A 17,833-nucleotide genomic window follows, 5' to 3' on the forward strand; every position below is an offset into this window, starting at 1 on the left:
TGTGCCCCATTCTTAGATAGAAAAAAAACCCCACAAACAAGGAAAAGTGGCTTATGCAACATGACAGGGAATTGAGAGTGGGATGCATTTATGATTCATAGATACTATTCTAAGACTTTAGCACCTGTTTGTGAAAATAACGCACACTGGAAGGCAGAAAAAAACTATTTGTGAGTCTACTCTCCTACTGAGCAGCTCTGTAACATGTGTCAAATACTTTGGGGTTATTTGTGACTTCATTTTCACAATTCTCTCCTCCAAACCATTAAGAATATTAGAAGAGTAAAACCAAAGATACTGTGAGCGTTTTGTAACTTAATAATTGGTGGAAGCTTGACTATTTCTCTCGTTTGCTTTGATTTCTATTCTCCCTGTCTTCTGCTGCCTCCCCATATTCTGTTGAGTAGATTAGTAGACTCCAGTGCCATACTACTCATAAGACTGCAAAGGAGACTGTAAAGCTTATACATCCAGTAGGAAACTTATCTGTGCAGGTACCCTGCCACTGGTGCCATTGAAGGCCCAGTTGAAATGAAGCCACATTCTTTTGAGGCTAAATATTTCCAAAGGTTTTGTGAGCATGTGTGTGTGTGTGTGTGTGTGTGTTCCAAAGATATACCAGCTTCTGTGAGAGTCATGGCAAATATTGTTTTGTAGGTCATTGTATGTTTCCTTCACCACAAAATGCTGAGATTTGGAATAATTAGAACCCAGGGGGAAAATGGCCCCGCTCCTGTCCTTTCCCCCAAAGAGTTCCACTCATTTCTGCCAGCTGCAGCTGTCGGCTTGTATGCACACATGGGCAGGGCCAGGGACTCATGGCCCAGACAGAAAGTCAATTAGTATGAAATAAAATCCTTCTTAAAGCTTTCTTGTTTTTAAGACAAAATTCAGAAACTATCCTGACATGCTCTAAGGGTCATGGATAAGTAATTAAATTGGAGGGAAGAACAAGTCAAGGTCAGATCAACATACAGAAAAGTAGAAAACTGAGCTTTTAGCCAAATCATTGAAGTTGATGAAAAGTGCAGTTTTCTGGGCATTTTAGGACACAGTAAGGCAACATAGCTCTCATGGTTTGTTGGTTTGTGGTCTTGTTTTAATTAAATGACCCTTTGCTTGCCATGGGTTTTAAGTGATTGGCATTTTTCTTGGTAGTGAATAAGAAGGAATTTCAGAATCAGATATCAGTCAGTATCCTGGTGCTGCCAGTCACAGGTTGTGTGTCCTTGGACAGATAAATTATTTTTTGTGGTGCCACACATCAAATTTGAAGGCATGCACTCTACCACTGAACTATGCTACAAACTCGAGTCATTAAATTTCTTAATTCTTGATTTCTTCATATATAAAATTGTCATGATCATGTATACATCAGAAAGTTATGGCTGAAAAACAATGAAATAATGTACTTAAAAACTCCACATGCATAATGTCCACTTAGGACTCAATAAATGTTATCTATTTTTATATTATGATAATGATGACAGGCATTGTTATTATTAGCCTTTATCATTTTTACCACATCTTGAGAATGTCAGTTTGTTTTTAACAGTTATAGTGATGTGTAATTTATCCACATAAAGTGGACTCTTATTCCTTGTATTCTTTGCCGATAAAATCACCCTACTCCCTAAGCCTCTCTCTAAAGAAACCCACAGCTCCTGCTATTTCACCTTTCCCACCATCCTATAGCAAAAACGTTCCATACATCAATGATTAGTGACCTTGGAATATAATCATTATTATTTTAGTGTATATTCTCTGTGTGTGCATGTATATATGAGGAGAGAGACAGAGATAAAGAGAGACAGAGAGACAGAGGCAGAGATCAAGAGCATACATCCTCATGCAATACAGAATATACTAAAGAAAACCCAGTGAAAAAGTTCCAGAGATCATTCCCTGTAAGCTCACTCACTGAGTGAATTGTCTGCTCTATGACAGTTGTGTGCTAGACTCTGTCAAGTAGAAATACATGAAAGATTTTGATTCAGTATTCAAGAAATAATGCATACACACATGTAAATAGGCTGACAGAAGGTGAAATTTAGTTTCAGGACACAGTGTATTTTGAGTCTTCTTTTTGCTGTTTACTAATTTTGTTACTTCGCGTAAGTCAATCTCATGATGTGCTTCTCTTCATTGAGAAATGAAGGTAAGAACCTAACATGATTGGCATAGGTGGTTCTAAATCTCACTTTCAATAACGTGTCTGCAGCCTCTTTGTAATGGTTTGCTATGTGACCCTAGTCCACAGACACACATTCCAGTAACATTCAAGGTGCAGATTATGTGCTTTAAACATCAGGTGCCTTGAGAGGTCCACAGGGCTAGCTGGAGTCTTTGCACAACCTTGCAGAGAAAAAGAGAGGAGAGTTGAACCTTTATAGGCAAGGACTTCAGCAGGTAGAAAAGAGTGAAAGTTGAAGGCTGTCTCAGTGGAGGAATTAATAAGTAACAACCACAGAGACCAGTAGAAGTTAATGCGAATACATGAGAACCTATATAAAACATTACAAGGGATATTGTTTCCAGACCAGTTACAACAGACAATAGATGATTCTTCTGAAGGCCTAAGAGAATACTAGAAGGCCTTAGAATACTAGTAGTATGGTAGTATGGACTCCTATTAGGGAAGTCAATATCTTATCCATGCTGGACCTAGCATAAGTTCTATTAAGGCAAGGCCTTGTCCTGATTTCTCTACTGCTTACAGTAGTACTTGGCACATAGCAAGTGTTCAATGAATTCTAAGAAGACTAGATGGTCAGCTGTGATTTTTCTATGGCTGTTTTAACCTCTGGTGCAAGGACTGTGTTTTATCTCCCTCCGTGTAGTACTGCCCCACCTGCTGTCAAGACTTCTGAAGTTTGTTGCAGTGATGCCAATACTTGATATGTCTTGTTCGTTTGTTTGTTTGTTTGTTTTCCCCCTCCACTCTGTTCCAGAAGACTCCTTACCACCAGGGAACAATAAGGTGACCAGCAAGTCATGCGAATACAATGGAACCACTTACCAACATGGAGAACTGTTCATGGCTGAAGGGCTCTTTCAGAACCGGCAACCCAATCAGTGCAGTCAGTGTAGCTGCTCGGTAAGACCCTGCCTCTCAATGGCCCTGCCACTACGTCCCCAGAGAGGGAAATAGCTGCCTCTGCATCTGTGTTTTCGCTGAAGCTGACACTAGAAGGTGTCTGAATAAAGATGAGTTGTATTGAAATTGTAAGCCTCTTTGCCTGTCCAAGTTTTCAACAAGTGTCAAGGAGGTCCAAATCAATCATAGTCAAGGCTTACAGCCATAAGAGTGCTAAACTGAGCAAAGATGAGCTGTTTGATTTAATCAGCATGGACTTTTCCTAAGTGTTCATACCACCTAGCCCTTCACCTAAAGGATTCATAGCTATTGAAGTCTTAGGGATGCCATAGGTACAACACTACTATTGCTCTAGGACCACTTGATCCAGTTTGCAAGAAAACTTGGCATCTCTTTGTTCCTATCCTATTTCTAGGGCACTTCATCACTGGAACATATCTATATTCTTTTCATCTTATTACTAATAGGTAGTCATTCCCAATTTTCTGCAAAGAGAGAATTATGTCAATATCTGATCACAATGATTCCAATTCTCTGTCACTGTGTATGATATATAAATAAAGTATAGCAACTAAATCCATTCCTAATTGTTCAGTACAGAATGTTAGACCAAACATTAAAATAGAGTACATATGTAGAATGAAGAACAAGAGGGACAATCAATGGATTCTTAGAGCTAGTGGACTCTGGGAATGGGGGCATAAGTTTTAAGGACATGGATTCTAGTAGGTGACTCATTCTCCAGGGAAAATATTCCTTATGCCTCTAAGTATATATGAATAGTAAAAATGGACTCAGTGGCTTTCAAAAAAAAAAAAGGACAAAACATTAGGAGGGGTTGGGGATGGGAGTGAATTGGGGAGAGTTAGGGGAAAGTTGGATATGATCAAAATACATTAGATTCGTGCATGAAATTCTCAGGGTTAGTAAAATAGTATGCTTTTAAGAAAATAAAGTATTAGCAGGCGAGGCTAGAAGATTGCCTCAAGTTTGAGAATAAGCTGAGCTGCACAGAAAGAACTTGCCTCAGAAATGACAACAAAAAGATAAACAAAAATGAAACTGGAAGGAACTTAGAAACATCTTTACTAATCAGCAGAGGCAATAAACATTGGATAATCAAGAGAAATGATAGAATCTCTTCCAGTTGGGATTTTTAGGGAAAACACGGTATAGGTATCTTAGTAATGTGGGAGAATATTATTGTGACACTGTTTCTCTAATGGCCTTTCTGGTCTTAGTAGCACGTGTATCCAAGGACAAACCACAAAGTTTAAGGGATAACATTTAAAAGGTAATATTTTAGAAAACTGGATTCATTTAAATAACAGATACAACTCTGAAGTGAAATGGTTCCTCTCCTTTACTTAGCATGGGACTGAGCTCTGGAAACAAAAATACTCTGTTTTGGTTTTGAAAGAAGACTGGTGATTTTTTTAAATAGTTGCTAGAGCACAAAGTCTCACTTCCATCCACTCTCTACAGCCAGCTTGAGATATGACAAGGACCAAAGAAATGGTAAAAAATAAGAGAGAGGAAGAGGATTGTGAGGGTTTCGAGGCTGACAACATTCCTCCAGGAACACTGTTTCCTTGAGCCAGGATACCTGACAAAGATTGTGAACTCTTTGGAGAGTTCATCTCTTTCATGAAGAGATAGGAAGTGACGAATGAAATAGTGCACAGTGAAATGAAGAGGAGTCTAAAACTAACTCTAAGAGAGAGAGCATTGCCATGTTCTGAGTCCCCACTATATCCCTGGTACTGAGGTAATTCCTGACAAATACTTAGCTCACATCATCTAGAAGTAATTCTCCCATTCCTTTTCCTTGGCAGGAGGGGAATGTATACTGTGGTCTCAAGACTTGCCCCAAACTGACCTGTGCATTCCCAGTCTCTGTTCCAGATTCTTGCTGCCGAGTCTGCAGAGGTAAGTGTCCTATATCCCAAGGATCTGAATACTGCCATCCTAAGTAGCAGAATTTAGGAAAAAGCAAAATATCTGTTCAGTCTCTCAGTCTTTGTTGATAGAAATGCTCTTGAATTATATAACAAATGGACTCATCATCACCTCAAACTAGTCTTTTCTTCATTGGTGTCTATTTGGGGCCTTCCCGTGGTACTGTATTTCCTTTCTAGGCTCCTGGGCTCATACTCATTCACCTTTAACTTGTCCTTTGTTGCCTCTTCTCAAATTACCAAATCTCCCAACAGGCCTTTCTAGTCCTTCCCAGTAGCAAAAGTAATGTTTTCTTCTTTAGCTGTACGCAATCAATGAATGTATTAAGCATCTCCTATGTGCTAAATTAAAACTAAACCATGCCCGAGGCTATGCATATAATAAATGCATATGAGATATTGCTAGACTGTTTGTTATCTTTCCATGAATTACAAAAAGGAACCCCATACTTAGGACACTCTATTGTCATTTTCCAGAAAGTCCCTATACCTTCTGTTTTGTCACCCTGGGTCAGGACACAACCTATGCAGCCATAGCAAAGATACATTCTTTTCCCTTTCAGAGCTCACATTTCATCGGAGAAGGTAAAAATAAATAAACAAGAAAATATTTATACACAGTATAAATATTATTAAGCTAATAAATAAAAAAGTATATTTTAAAATTCAGAGGTTTATGCTTTAGTTGTGAGTAAGGCACTGGATAGAGAATCTTGAAACTCAAACATGAAAGATGAAAAGTAGCCATCTATGCAAAGAGCCTGGGGAAGAGAATTCCAGACAGTGATGAAAAATAGTTCTAAAGCCCCAGAAAAGGAAGTGCTTGGAGCATTCCAGGAGTCTGAGGAACACTGTGGTTGGCATAAGGTAACTGTGGCTGAAACTGGCAAGAAATGTGATGGGGCTGAGGAGAAGAACAGAAGTTAGGACATGCAAGTTGTTAGTGCTCTGGGAAACCAGTGGAATCTTGTGAGCAAGAGCACTGCATGGTCCCACTGAAAAGGGCTCAGTGGCTCTTTTGTCCAGGTTGTAGTAAAGGGAGGCAATAATATAGGAGGAAAGGTTGGGAGAGTGACCTTTCCAACATGGAGGGAGGTCGTTTGCTCTGGGATCACAATGCAGAGTTGTTCTAAGTGCAGCCTGTGGGATCATGATGCTTCCGTTTCAGCCCAGTATGGCTCTTTTCTAGCTGCCTGACCACCATCAACCTGCCTAACAGTCTCTACAGTAAGGAAAATGGTTGTGGTATTTAAGTGGGATAATGGAATAAGGGGTCTAGGGTAGTGTCTTGCATAATCTGAGGAATCGATAATGAAGAGTAGACAAATGTGATATATATCTACCACATTGTTTTCAACTATGGACGTACATTGGAATTTTCATGGTGGTCTTAATCTCACACCAGAAGAAGGTAATTCTAACATGTCACCAGAGTTAAGAAGCACTGAATTAGAGGGAAAGGTTTTGTGATTCCCTTGATAAAGTAGAGAGATGAGCCATATACCTTAATTCCATCTTAATCTTTCAGAAGGATGTCCTTAACTATGTTATACCTGTATTTAAAAGTCTTTATCCTCACATATATCATACATACCAATATTTCTAACATAATTCTAAGCACAATTCCTGGATTCTCCTGAGTTTGTACATTTGTCCTCTGCTCTGGTTGTCAATGTTTCCATCTCATGAGGACCATGTTGATTCATGCCTGGATCACTAACTCCAATGACCTTGGAGTAGAACTCAACAGTCAATATTTAAACCGATCCATCATTGTTTCTTCAGGAAAAATGTAGTGTATGGGCCAGCACGTTGTTAAAATACTCCAAAGATCACTGAGGCCAGCCCTCAAGGAGAGTTTACTGTCTGCACTGTGTAATGACATTGAGCTTTCTGAAAGTCTGAAACCAAGATGAGTGGATATAAATGTAACCAACTTTAATATCTGATTTGTTGGTCAAGTAATTGTTCTGCTACCAGTGTATACTTGTTCCTTGCAACATACTACTTTCCCTGTCCTTGTAAGTCAATGTGGATTTGATTACAGTCTAATTATATTTTTCGCTTCAATAAGGTCATGCATCTTTCCCTACCTGTATCTCAGGGTGTGCACATGGGTGTGTATCTATGCATTGCCACAGTGTTGTTATTACATTTGATTCTGACCATAGAAATTGAGATATCATGCCCTTTCCTGTCCTTTGACCTTTGTTCCCATTTAATTTTAATATAGCCTAAAGTCCAAAAGTCCAGTATGCACAGAGATGTGCATGAGGTTGATGATATAGCCATCTGCTCATTCTAATTCCGTCATTAGGCTAAGATTATTTTATTTGAAAAGGGGGATACAAGAAATATAAACTGTCGAACAATTAACAAAAGAAAGACTTTGTGAAATAGAGTTTATTTCATCAAAGAAGCTATATGCTGCAGCAAATGGGCTCTCAAGACAGAAGGACACGGATTTGACATTATAGTACCACCATCTACACAGTTCCGTTGGACAAGACACTTAACCACCCAGAGCCTGGGCTCTCTCAGCTGTGACAATGAAGGATGTGATATTCGCCACCCACAGTGGTCGTAAAGATTAACTGCAATGCCATAGAGTGCTAGGATAAGACCTCATAGAGAGTGATTGTTTAAGAAGTGGCAATTATCCTGAAGTTAAGTAGAACTGACTCTTCTCGTGTTTGATAGATTTGCCTTTTATTTATTTAATCTACACAGACAGAGCTTTATTTCTAGTCCTTCTTGTGGGAACAGATCCTAGCACTGACTGTCTTCAATTCTCTTGTCATGATTTAAATTTTCCCTTTTAGTGAGTCCTCAGAAGCAGCAGATGAAAGCTCATTATTACTGATCATGTATTGTCCCTTCATATGCTTGACAATTCATTAAATTCTTCCTTTGGCATCTCTAGCCTAAATGCACCATTTTCTTTCATCTTTCTTTATAAAGACTAAATCCCCCACTTTTATAAAAATTGTTTTTTCTGTGCCTCCAATTTCTTTACATCTTTCAGTTGTATATAATGTGCTTGAAATGCCTTTGAAGTTCCCATTTCTGAAGCACCTAGTTATTTTTATCTGTTGAAATGATGTTTGTACAAAGGTGTATCTTGTAGAAGCATATTACTCACACAGCAGGGAACCCAGACACTTCTTCCTTATGCTGACCACCCTAACTGCAGGCCAAATACTGAAGGAAAAAAAACAACAACCATTTGAGTGCTGAACTTGCAAACCTTCATATAAAGGGCCCCATTGAAACAGCCTGTCTGCACTGTCACCAAACACTAATTCTCGCCTTTCTCCCTGGGTCAGAAGGCAATCCCAGACTCAGATTGAATCTCAGCCCCAGCCTCAGTTGTTTAGACATGTCTGTGAGCCTGGGACAGTCAGGAGAGTGTTGGCAGGGTGTGTGTCATTGCTGGCACCTCAGCAAACCTCATCTGGACTGGAAGCATAGTGAAAACAGCCGCTAGACCCATAAGGGAAACTTTATCAGAAGAAAACATCTCTTCAGAGATTGTACTACTGCCATATATGGGGAAGGCAGACCTCAAACTAAACCCACACCCAGCTTTCCCCCCACCATTTATCATTTCGGCTTCCCGTCTCCTGCCTATGTTGCCAAGTCAAAGGGGAAGGCTATGTACTTGGACCATGGACAAGGGAGAAGAACTTGGGATAAGCTGCTGAATGTATTCAAACGCAATCATGTATTTTATACATTGTGTGGATATATAACACTTACTACGTACAAGGCAGTATGTAAGTGCTTAAGTGTGGAGTAACTCACTTGATCTGTACAACAGTAGTGGAAACTTGTTTCATTCCTATTTCCACAGCTACAAAGTGGAGACTGAGACCCTAAGTGATCTTCTGCAGAGTGAGACTAAGAGGCAGAATCAAAAATTGAGCCTAGTCATTCTGATTCCAATGTCTCCAATTAGTAACCACCACAAAAACATCATTAAATGCTAAATTCTTCTCTTTCCCAAAAAAAGGAAAAAGTCCTAAGGGCAAGTTCAAAGCCTATTTTTGTCCACCATTTTCTCTCTAGTACTAAAATAGGGCAAGGTGCATAGTAGTTACTTGACAGTGTTCTTGTGAGTGAATGGAAGCAGATATCTACAGCCAAGATTCTTTGAGTATGAAGAGAGAGATGGAGGAGATGAGAACACCCCCCCCCCAGGTGTGAAGTGAGTAGATTGAGACCTTACAGAGAAGGGTGGGCAATACAACTTCCTTTTAAGAGGATTTACCAACACCATGTGCCATATATGTTCCTTTTCCTCCTTTACTGTCTTGCACCAAGAGACATTCTTGTCACAGTACTGTAAATGGGTCACAAACAGCTAGTGAGGCATTTACTAATTTGGGGCTCTGGAGTCAGCATGACTGGGTTCTCTTTTTTGGTTTCTCTTTGTTTGGTTTGCATCTTAGTCCCATGGATTCTTTCTCAAATCGTGTAACTTACAATATATATCATATACCACCAAGGGCAGGTGTTCTAAAAGTCAGTACCTGAAAGAAGGGAGAATTTGGTCCAGATAGTAGGACTGGGATCCCTGGAGGAAGTCCCTTCCATCAACTCCTGTGAGTTTCAGGTCACTTGTGCACTCCAGGGTGAAAAAAAGTAGAAGAACTGGTGAATCTTTTAATTTCTGATGCTACCATGAAGCTAGCACTGCGATCCATTCTGGCCCCCCTCCGCACCCTGTTGTCCTACATCGTATGTGGTCCCTTATACTTTAATTCACTGTTACTTGTTTGGGTAGGTGAATGAACAGGGTTGCTTGTTGCTTTGTTTTTGTTTTTTAAGCTTGAAAAGGAATGTCCCTCTATAGCCTAGGCTTGCCTCACATTTGTGATCCTCCTGCCTCAGTTTCCCTACTGCTAGGATTATGCACCATCACACCTCTTTGAAGAGCTTGGTTTGTTTGTAAAGGCTTTAAAACAATCTGGTCCTTCCTTTGCCTGCAACGCATCCCCATTTCATTGACAGGTCCTGTGGCCCAGACTATGTCATTTTCCCTTGTGCCACATATCTCTCTTCCACTTTTCCCACCACAAGCTTTAAATGATACCTCTTTTTCACCTATTAGAATGTAATCATTTTTTTCAGGAGCAGAGCTGAAACCACTGATTTGGGTTTTTTTTTTTTGAATAGTCTTTTTATTAATTACTTGGCAAATTCATATAGTAAATTTTGTTCATAATCACCCCCTTTGCCCTCTTATCCTTCTCCTCCTGAAGCCCTTCTTTACTACAATTCTCCCTCCTTTCCCCTTGCTGAGCAATTATCAGCAGTTATTGAAACACCACTTCTAATAGCTCTGACTAGTGCATCAGACATATTGACCTCCTTCTTTAACTAACTGTAGATCTTAGCCTGATCCCTACATGATGGTCCATCCTTTGTTGCTACCACACAATACCTGAGACGATGTCATTTCTGAAGTCAAGAGGTTTACCTCAGAGTTCTAGAGGTTGGAAATTTGAGATTGGGCTACTCTTTCTGTTAGAAATGCTTTTTTTTCCCCACCCATGGGGGGAAAAAGTGTGATAGAAAACTAGTAATTCCAGAAGCAAGAAAGAGTACAGAGAAGCTGAGCTGCTTTTTTTTTCCTCCTCTTACAAGAGGTCTCCAAACCACACCTTTCAACACCATCAGAACCAAATTTGTATGTAAGCTCTGACAAGGGCAAACATCTAAACTGTAGCAAAAGAGTTTAGCATTTAAAATAGTCTGATGTTCTCTTGTGTTGTTCATCGTTTCGTGTGTGTTGCCTTCTGAATCAGGCACTTCTGTAAGTAAAGGACCATCTTTGCTTACCTGGTTCTCCTAGCAAAGTATCGGCCATCTAGCTTGCTGATGAGGTTTCATAAAATCTAAGACAGGCACAATTACAAAAACTACGATTACAAATTCAGGTCCCATCATCTTGCTCATTCCAAGCTCATTGCTCCAAAGTTTTATTAGGTTTCAAAATGAAGGAAAATCCAGGCATGGTGGCACCTGCCTTTAATCCTAGCACCCAAGAGGCAGAAAACAGGCTGATCTCTGTGAAGTCTGAGTTTTAAGACAGCCAAAACTACAACATAGTGAGACCCTGTCTCAAAAACAAAACAGAACAGAACAAAACAAAACAGAACAGAACAGAACAGAACAGAACAGAACAGAACTGAAAGAAACACAGAGCCTCCTGAATCAGTCTTGGGTTATTACTACTTTGGCCCAGAAGGATATGTTGTCGATGGAAAACATTAGTTGAAAAGCAAACTCTGAGCTGTGGCTATAGCTCAGTGATAGAGCGCTTGCCTGACGTGTGGACGTGTCTAGGGTCTATCTCCAGCACTGTAATTTTTTTGGAAGCTAAAACCCATCTTGTGTAAGCAAAACTTTATGCCTCTTCACTAGCAGCTTTCCATTTCTCCTTCCGAAATGAGTAGGTAATGCATCCCTTAACTATCATCTCTACAGTTAACAATGGAGACTCATACCGTCTTAAAAGTCATTCCATCTTAAAAGTTTGTACTGAAATAAAATCATTCTTAACTTAGTGTATTCTCATCTATACTTGAAAACAATTGAAATGCCACATTTTCAAGGCTATGCAAAAGTCTGAGCGCTGTCAGTATTATCCTCTTAACAGTGCATCACTTCTGGTCAGGAATATGCAACCATATTAGAGATTTTTCCAGTGTTGCCTGCCCTTCCCTCACCCCCAACTCCCAACTAGAACCTTTACCTTCCATGGAAATTTTCTAGGTTGTTTTTGTTTTCTCTCCATTCATTGTTCTCAGAATTCATCCCTACATTATTACGAACTGTTTCAGGACTCCCATTCTTCTGACATCATGTTCCTTTTGGCATGTATCTCATTTCTATGCTATTGCTTCCTTTGGACAGTAGATGGGATACCATTGAGTTTAGTAGTCAAGTATTCTAATTGGCCATCTGAGATATTCTGTTAGGGTAATTAACATTCCAACCCTTTTGTAGAGGTTTGTTTGTTTTCTTTGGGGTTTTTTGTTTGTTTGTTTTTTGTTTGTTCTTTGTATAGCTTTTCTTCCCGTGATTGTGTTAGTGTAGTTATAAAAATGACAGATTCCTAGTACAGCAATTTTATAGCAATTATTTCTTTATGGGTGATTAAAGTCACTTTTTAGCCTCATTCTTTTTTAAAGTACTTCTAGAAATCCTCTAGCTGCGGATGTGTCCATTGCTCACATTAGAATAGTGTGACCTATTTACAGGAATCAGTCTGACCTCTTGGTCACCAACATGAGCAAATGGTAAGGAACTATGAAAGAACCTAAGCATGCTTATAAAATCTGAGCCATCTCCTGTATCATATGTATGTATAGGTATGTGCATATGTGTATATGCCTCTATCTTGTGTATCTATGGCTGTATGTCTGTGTATATGTGTTCATGTCCAGAACCTTAGCATCTGATGTTTTAGAAACAAAATGTTCCTTTTCCTGTATGGGGCTAAATTATCTCCTTATTAGGCTCTACTTGCCTAGTTGATTTAAACTCTTTCTTTTGTTAAATACCTATACATTTGTAGGAGTCACTGTAGCTTGGTTTTTTTTCCCCCACTCAGTCTATCTCAGCTGTTTTTGAGGAGATGGAGGAAAAATCAATGGAGAGAAAGGAATGGAGGAAGGGTAATAAACAGTGATCACATTGATAATCTCCATGTGCTAGGCACTGTTCCAAACATTTTCTATATATGCTAACTCATTTATTCTTCAACATACTTCAAGGTAGGCATTATTGCATCTGTTTTAATAATAAGAAAAATGGCACACAATGAGGTTGATGGATTTGTCCAAAGTCACACATGCAGAAAGAGGGAAAGCTTGGGTGTGCAGCCAGACTCTGCAGCTCCACTCCGCTCTCTTAGGCATTTAATATATGCCTCCTTTCAACTTGAGGAAATGAAGCAACTTTGAGAATTCTGTTATCTCTGAGGCTACTGAGAAATTTAGTCTATGTGATGATTCTGTCTCTAGGCAGAATATATATTATATATGATATATTATATATATCATATATATCATATAGTATATAGTATATATAACATATAATTATTATACATATTATATAATATATATATATATACTATATATCATATATAATATATATGGTACTCTGGGAAGCCATGATCCCATTTTTAATGACGAGTTTGGATATATTTAGCTATGTCACCATTGAAAGACTAAAGTGTTGGTCATGCGCACCAGGTCCTTACTGGTTGCTTTATCATATCTATGCCTCTGAAACTCAGCTACAAATGGGTTCACGCTCACAATGTGGTTTTATGAAAGCATTGTTCATCTTTCTGGGTAATTGCCTTGCACATAGCAGGTGGAGTTCTCATAATTGCTTTCTCTGGACTTGATCTTCCATTTTCCCTCAATAGTTCTTTCACTATCTGCCACTGTTCTGCTGTCAACTCATTCCTCTGAAAATCTGGAAATACCGCATCTGACCCTGATGATTCGTTTCTTAATGATGAGTAGAGTGATTATATAATTCACCACCTAAAACAGGCATTTCAGAAATCGAGAGATGAAGTCATCATAATTGTGCCTGACAGATAAAAAGAGACAATAAAACTAGGTTAGCCTAACTATAAGGGGCCTTATGACCATTGTACTTCTGATGTCCTAAGTGGTTCAGAAATGCCCACACACTGACATACTTTTCTGTTGGGGCTTATCTTCATAGGTCTATCAGAATCTCACTGTACATATAGTCTTTTGAGAGAGCAAAATTTGCTTCTTTGATCTACTCAAGCAAACCAGAGATTAATGGAAGCCGTGTAAGCTTTAAAGAGTCTGAGTTTAAACCTAGTTTTTGACCATTTTCTTTTTCAAAATCTTGTTTTCCATATCTCCCATTACCAGAAAGCCAAGCTATTCCAGTCCATAGGGTACCACTCAGAGTATAATTGAGATTTGAATGAACAACACATTTAGATTTTAAGGTTAAATGAATATTGTTTGACATAGACTACACTAGAGTTGTTTTTCATTTTTTGTTTAAAAAAATGGTTAAAATTACACCTTGTTTCTTCTCAGATTAACTTAGAATCCATCTGTCTCCATTAGAATCACTGTTCTCTTTTTCAAAGTAGTGGTTGAAAGAAAAAAAAACTCATATCACTCAAGACAAATTGTTCAGTGAAGTGGGAAAATGAGGCAGGTTCTTAGGATATTCATGCCTATTTTCCCCACGATATTAGAGCTAAGATTCTAAATGAATATGCAGTATCTAGTTTTAGTAATTAGACAGACACTAACCAGGTCTAGATAGCTAGTTTTAGACATACAAAAACCATTGCAGTCTGCCAATGTTGTCAACTATGTTAACTGAAGAGTTGAAACCTTTATCAGCTGTTTACTAAAGTGATAAAAGTTTAGGTTATATCATTCTGAAGATTTTTAAATCTCAAAGGTGGCAGAAATACTAGCAGTCTCTGATATATTTTATGGAAGGAAGGAAGGAATATTGCATATAGTAAAGAGTTTCTGTCTCTCTGTGTCTCTGTCACTCCATCTCTCTCTATGTCTCTCTGTGTCTCCATCTCTCTCTGTCTCTCTGTCTGTCTCTCTCTGTGTGTGTCTGTGTATGTGTGTGTGTCTGTGTGTGTGTCTGTGTGTGTGTGTGTGTTTGTGTGTGTGTGAGAGAAGTAATGGCTTGAGTACTTTTGTGAGTGGGTAAGATACTTCATTTTATGCACATGTACCCATTTGCAAGTGCACAGGCAGTGGCATGTTCATCTCACCCTGTTTTTACAGGGCATTAATCTTCTGCTGCCATTCTTGACACTGCCTTAGCTCATTTGCTTTGCCATCTTAAGTTTCTGTCTAGTTGTGACTGCATGCTTTTGTAATGCTTCTGCATTTTGGCTGGATCTTAAGTATTTAAAGGCTCTTTAATGAGAAACCCTTTCAAAACTCCAGTACCTTTCAAAACTGAACTTTGGAGATAGCTAGGCTAGGAAACCACTTGTTTGCTAATATCAGTCAGGAAAATCATTAAAAGTGAATTTGATGAAGAGAGCTGTGCTGTGATTTTTTTCTTCTGTAATTTATTTTCTCTCTTCAGCTACTCAGATCTGGCTTGGAGCCATATCATGTATCTTTATTACACTTCATTTTACCATTTGCTGGTAAATCCCTTTCTAGTTTCCAATCTCCTCTCTGGTCTTCCTTCATTTGGCTCAGACCTAACACTGCCAACTAAAACAGGGCCAAAAAAAATCTCAGTTTATCCCTACTCAGTCACTGTCAAGAACACTGAACACCTCTCCAGATTTTCAGGCTGACAATCATTTCATTCTCTGCTTTCTTCCTCCACAGTCATATTAACTACCAGTTCTCCCTTGGTCTTCAACCATGGGCCTCAGCTTTCCTCCTTGAGTAGTGTACAAGGATGCAGAGCCTGTGACGTCTCACTCCCATAGCTGCTTCCTGATGGTGCTCTGTAGTTGTAGTGATCCCAATCTAGTCTACACTCTGGTGTCTGAAGAAGCTTCTTGGGGTATCATTTGTACTAAAAGACCCTCTATCTAAAAATTAACAGCAGATTAGAAAGTGAATTCTTCAACCTGTTTTTTATTCCCCCATTTACAACCTCTCTTTAACTTCAAAAACACCCTACTCTCACCTTCCTTCTGCTCCCAATCCCCTTCTCTCCAATTACCAGCCCCTTCTTTTCCCAATCTGAAATTTGTCTTCAAACCATGCCTGCTGACTTCCTCCAGTGTGCAGCTTGCTGTTTCCAGAGTGCTGCTTCTTTGCAAATGTCATTTATTTCAGCTGAGGCATTCTGTCCACATCAGTGTCCCTGTGTCCCTGTAAACACTCTTAAGCCACCTCTAAATAGTGGGACATAGTTCATTTAAGATGCTTTTTCATGATTCCATCTGACTTGTTCATCTTCCCACTCATTATGACCTAAGCTGTTTTTCTAGCTGCTGATCTTTGTATGTTTTTAAACTATATCTTAAACTGATGTCCAGTCACTTCCAAATGCAGCATGAACATCTTGAGGGCAAGGGCCTGGCATGATTTCTCTCAGTTGCCATAGTATCAGACTTTCCACTTGTTCAGCATTCAGGGTGTGTTATTTGACTCTTCAGTATTATTTCCAGTCATACCTAACTCTCACTGTAGTCAGCCAGAGTTTCCACATAGGTCTTCATATAGTCATTGTCTATCTTCCTGTATTCTGCATCCACACAGGAAGAAAGTTGTTCTTCCAGCCACACACTTAATTTGGTATTTTTATTGAAGTTAAGTTCAGTTACATGTTAAGCCACTGACTGATATGCACTCAACAATATAGCAGCTGTTTCACCCCAGTTATTTTTAAATTCCTGTATGCATCCAACTCGATTGATGAGTTCATCAAAACCTAAATTACTGGCCCTCAGCCCATATTTTCTGATTCAGTAGGTCTGGGGTGGGATCCAAACTTTTGAGTGTCTAACAAATTCCCAGATGATGACAAGACCATACTTTGGAAAGTAGTGACCAAGAAGATACAAAAATAATCTGAGACACAATCTCTCATTTTAAGTAACTTACAGTTTGTCCATGAAGGACCAAGAAACATTTAGCAGTCAAAAATATTTATAATGATTTGTTATTCATTCATGTAGTAAAAGCTGAATAAATGCTATGTGTTAATTGCTATTGTCAGTAGTAATGTTACATCAATGATCAGGGTATGCAAAAAATCTTGATTTTCATTGTGGAATTATAATGGGAGAAAACAGAAAGTAAACAAAATATTTAAAGTGTAATGCACTTCTAAGTTCTCTGGGGAAAAAAGTGGATAAGAAATATCAGGGGGTTCAGAGGTTTCCCAGTTCCATCACTTGATGCTGATGCAGTCACAAATGACTAAGAGTAAACGATCCTCTTATAGGATGAACATGATTGTTCAGGAATGTTGCCTGAAGTTTGGGTGTTAATTTTCATAAACATTGGTTAACTATGAATAGCTATTTCTACTCTCTGAGCTTTGGTTTCTCCATCTGTTCCTTGTAACACATGGACAATTTGTGTCTGAAGTTCTCTACATTTCTAAAGGTGGAGGATACTAAGTAAATGATCTAGGAACTGTAGGTCAAGCCTGTAATCTTAACATGTGCAAAACTAACATAGGAGGCTATCAAAACAATCTTCAAGCCTTTTCCAGTGTTTGAAAAAAGTATATAATGTTTCTCACTAGTACTTAATGTATTGAATGAGTTAACATGTTATGATTTAGTTCCAAAGTTTTAAAATCCTGAAAGATAAAAACTCTGTCTTTTCTATAGTCTGTGTTATCCTATTCAATAGCTTGTTGGTGTTTAGCATAATATATATTAAATATACATTATCCACACACACATACTTACATATATGCTTGTGTGGTCATAAGTAACCAAAGCTCCTTGAAAAATTGTCCAATTTGTTTTGTGTTAATCAACTAATGAATATCTATATCTTTTGTATGCTTATGTTTCACAAAACCTTAATGTAACATCTTTCTCTTAAAAATACACACTCTTAGTTGGGTTTGGTGAGGCTCTCCTGTACTTCCAGGACTGAAGGCAGAGGAAGTGTCATGAGCTCCAGAACCACCTAAGCTATGTAGTGAGTCCCAGCTTAGCCACAACTACACAGGAAGATCCTGCCTTAAAACAAAACAGCGGCTTTTCTGGAAGAATTTAGTAATAGGGAGTTACTGTGCAAAGAAT

The 17,833-nt window shown here is 38.7% G+C and overlaps 1 protein-coding gene across 3 annotated transcripts in view; it reads left to right on the forward strand.

Moving 5' to 3' along the window:
• Positions 1-17,833, forward strand: part of Chrdl1 (chordin like 1) — a 107,332-nt gene that overhangs the window by 63,151 nt on the left and 26,348 nt on the right. For 2 of the 3 annotated variants that reach the window (XM_085837996.1, XM_021153494.2), the window contains exons 5-6: positions 2,955-3,097; positions 4,933-5,026. In XM_085837996.1, coding sequence (XP_085694122.1) covers positions 2,955-3,097; positions 4,933-5,026 — 237 coding nt within the window. Of the gene's footprint in view, positions 1-2,951; positions 3,098-4,932; positions 5,027-17,833 lie in introns of all 3 variants that reach the window. The other variant, XM_029472938.2, reaches the window with a different exon arrangement.

Source organism: Mus caroli, unplaced genomic scaffold (assembly GCF_978045245.1).
Source record: "Mus caroli unplaced genomic scaffold, Mus_caroli_1 scaffold_5, whole genome shotgun sequence".
In the NCBI taxonomy this organism is placed as follows: Eukaryota; Metazoa; Chordata; class Mammalia; order Rodentia; family Muridae; genus Mus; species Mus caroli.